General features: G+C 37.8%; 1 protein-coding gene across 1 annotated transcript in view; it reads left to right on the forward strand.

Annotated features, from left to right (window-relative positions):
- The first annotated feature begins 631 nt into the window (after positions 1-631).
- The window catches only part of LOC139025380 (V-set and immunoglobulin domain-containing protein 10-like 2), a 56,664-nt gene continuing 53,240 nt past the window's right edge, over positions 632-4,055 (forward strand). The window contains 2 exon segments of the mRNA XM_070440483.1: positions 632-641; positions 2,119-2,292. Coding sequence (XP_070296584.1) covers positions 632-641; positions 2,119-2,292 — 184 coding nt within the window.

Raw genomic sequence — 4,055 nt, forward strand, 5'->3', positions numbered from 1 at the left:
TTACCAGGGGACGCGGTTCCAAAGATGGGCTGGCTCCTGTTTTGGGGCAGTGTTATCCCTTGTTGTAGCACTGTTTGGTAAAGAGGGCAGTGTTATTCTTTGCTGCAGCAACCGTTGGTGAAACAGACAGTGTGATCTTTTGTAGTGACACCCGTTGTTCAACACCAACGCGCTGTGCTTGCCTTTGTGCAATGGAGTAGAGACTCCATTCTCTGTGTGGTTTCTGTGATGTGAGGATTGCGTTTTTTAAAGAGGTATTGAATGATGCCGGGGCTGACTGTGTCCTGACTGTGTTCAGTGATCTGTAACTTTCAGTTGTCCCTAACTTCAATAACATGAACCATGTTGGAATGAACCTTTAGTATGTCTACAACAATGCTGACCCTCACTGTCAAGGACATTTATAAGAGAGATGTTGACCTGCTATTTGTTGAAGGAGGCTGTTGTGTCCATGAAGTAGTGAGACGAGGAGCATTATGATACGATGTTGATCAGACTAACTGGGCTGCAATCTATCTCTCTACTGGCCTGGCTGATCACACTAACACACAGTAAGACCCTGTCCGTATGTCTGTCTAACTGTCTGTTTGTCTGTCTGTCTAACTGTCTGTTTGTCTATCTGTCTGACAGTATGTATGTCTGTAAGTCTGCCAAACTGTCTGCCTGACTGCCTGTCTGACTGTCTGTATGTCTGTTTAACTCTCTGTCAGACTGTCTGTATGTCTGTTTAACTCTCTGTCAGACTGTCTGTATGTCTGTTTAAATGTCTGTCAGACTGTCTGTATGTCTGTTTAAATGTCTGTCAGACTGTCTGTATTTCTACCTGTCTGTCTACCTGTCTGTCTACCTGTCTACCTGTCTACCTGTCTGTCTGTCTGTCTGTCTGTCTGTCTGTCTGTCTGTCTGTCTGTCTGTCTGTCTGTCTGTCTGTCTGTCTGTCTGTCTGTCTGTCTGTCTGTCTGTCTGTCTGTCTGTCTGTCTGTCTGTCTGTCTGTCTGTCTGTCTGTCTGTCTGTCTGTCTGTCTGTCTGTCTGTCTGTCTGTCTGTTCTGTCTGTCTGTCTGTCTGTCTGTCTGTCTGTCTGTCTGTCTGTCTGTCTGCTGTCTGTCTGTCTGTCTGTCTGTCTGTCTGTCTGTCCTGTCTGTCTGTCTGTCTGTCTGTCTGTCTGTCTGTCTGTCTGTCTGTCTGTCTGTCTGTCTGTCTGTCTGTCTGTCTGTCTGTCTGTCTGTCTGTCTGTCTGTCTGTCTGTCTGTCTGTCTGTCTGTCTGTCTGTCTGTCTGTCTGTCTTCTGTCTGTCTGTCTGTCTGTCTGTCTGCTGTCTGTCTGTCTGTCTGTCTGCTGTCTGTCTGTCTGTCTGTCTGTCCTGTCTGTCTGTCTGTCTGTCTGTCTGTCTGTCTGTCTGTCCTGTCTGTCTGTCTGTCTGTCTGTCTGTCTGTCTGTCTGTCTGTCTGTCTGTCTGTCTGTCTGTCTGTCTGTCTGTCTGTCTGTCTGTCTGTCTGTCTCTCTCCATCTCTCTATTAATGTATTTCTCTCTCTATCTCTGTCTATACATTTCTATCTCTCTCTATCAATTTCTATCTCTCTATCTCTCTCTATACATTCTATCTCTCTCTCTATCCATTTCTATCTATCTCCCCTATTTGTCTCTTTGATATTACGGTTTGGAGTTTATAAATGTTTGGCAGATAGATCTCCATCACATCTAGAGATTAAAGCTAATTGAAGTGACTAGAGAGAGAGCATTCTGTGGTTATGTTGTCTTTGGGTTATCCATGGTAACAGTTGGATACTATAAAATCCATTCCTTTAGAGTGGAGGCCTACCTGGACTATTCATTTATCTGTGTGTGACCTCCTTTAGACAGTGTTCAGCTGAAACCCATCCTGTAACTCTACCCTGTAACCCTGACAACACAGCTCACACTGCACCGTGTCTAAAATATCCAATCTCCAATGTGTTGTGTGTGTGTGTGTGTGTGTGTGTGTGTGTGGTGTGTGTGTGTGTGTGTGTGTGTGTGTGGTGTGTGTGTGTGTGTGTGTGTGTGTGTGTGTGTGTGTGTGTGTGTGTGTGTGTGTGTGTTGTGTGGTGTGTGTGTGTGTGTGTGTGTGTGTGTGCGCAGGTGTGGAGATCATAGATCCAGGCCAGGTGGTGTATGTGGACTCAGGTCTGGATGGAGTGGTGGGTAAAGCCGTGATCCTGGAGTGTGGATCAACCAGACCTGATGTTTACATCTGGGGGTTCACACAACCTGGAACCAACGCCATCAAAGCTGTGGTCTACGACTTTGGAAAAGGTCCCACTTTATTCATCTCTTTATTTATTTATCATTTATCTCTTTATTTATATTATTTATATCTTTATTTATCTCTTTATTTATAATTATTCATCTCTTTATTTATTTTATATTTATTTCTTTATTTATATTATTCATCTCTTTGTTTATATTATTTATCTCTTTATTTATATTATTAATATTATTCATCTTCTTATTTATATTATTCATTTTTTATTTATTATTATGTATCTCTTTATTTATATTATTTATCTCTTATTTATATTATTTATCTTTATTCTCTTTATTTATATTATTTATCTATTTATTTATATTATTTACCTTATTCATCTTCTCTTTTTATCTTATTCATCTCTTTTTTATATTATTTATATTATTAATCTCTTTTTTATCTCATTCATCTCTTTATGTATTTATTTATCTTATTCATCTCTTAATTTATATTAATTATCTCTTTATTTATATTATATATCTTATTTATCTCTTCATTTATATTATTTATATTATTCATCTCTTTATTTACCTCTTTATTTGTTTCTTTATTAATCTGAGGCTCAATTATGTATCTTATTCATCCATTTATATATATACTATGTATCTTTTTCATCTGTTTCTATATATTGTGTATCTTATTAATCTGTTTATATATAATATGTATCTTACTCATCTGTTTTATATGTCTCTTTTTTTAGATTATCTATCTTCATCTATTTATCTCTTTTTTATATTATCTTATTCATCACTTTATTTATCTGAATATTAAATCCACACTACACCACTTCATAGTACAGCTCTGATATTAAATTCACACTACACCACTTCATAGTACAGCTCTGATATTAAATCCACACTACACCACTTCATAGTACAGCTCTGATATTAAATCCACACTACACCACTTCATAGTACAGCTCTGATATTAAATCCACATACACCACTTCATAGTACAGCTCTGATATTAAATTCACACTACACCACTTCATAGTACAACTCTGATATTAAATTCACACTACACCACTTCATAGTACAGCTCTGATATTAAATTCACACTACACCACTTCATAGTACAGCTCTGATATTAAATTCACACTACACCACTTCATAGTACAGCTCTGATATTAAATCCACACTACACAACTTCATAGTACAGCTCTGATATTAAATCCACACTACACCACTTCATAGTACAGCTCTGATATTAAATTCACACTACACCACTTCATAGTACAGCTCTGATGTTAAATCCACACTACACAACTTCATAGTACAGCTCTGATATTAAATTAACACTACACCACTTCATAGTACAGCTCTGATATTAAATCCACACTACACAACTTCATAGTACAGCTCTGATATTAAATTCACACTACACCACTTCATAGTACAGCTCTGATATTAAATCCACACTACACCACTTCATAGTACAGATCTGATATTAAATTAGCAGTTCAAATCAAATCAAATGTTATTTGTCACATGCGTCGAATACAACAGGTGTAGACATTACCGTGAAATGCTTACTTACAAGCCCTTAACCAACAAAGCAGTTTTAAGAAAAATACCAACAAAAAAAAAGAAATAAAGTAACAATAATTTCACACAGACAGTAAAATAACAATAGTGAGGCAATAGCAGGGGTACCGGTACAGAGTCAATGTGCGGGGAAACGGTTCGTTGAGGTAATATGTACATGCAGGTAGAGTTATTAAGGCGAGGATGCATCGATAATAAACAGAGTAGCAGCGTAAAAGAGAGGGGGT

Source organism: Salvelinus sp. IW2-2015, unplaced genomic scaffold, assembly GCF_002910315.2.
Source record: "Salvelinus sp. IW2-2015 unplaced genomic scaffold, ASM291031v2 Un_scaffold2600, whole genome shotgun sequence".
NCBI lineage: Eukaryota > Metazoa > Chordata > Actinopteri > Salmoniformes > Salmonidae > Salvelinus > Salvelinus sp. IW2-2015.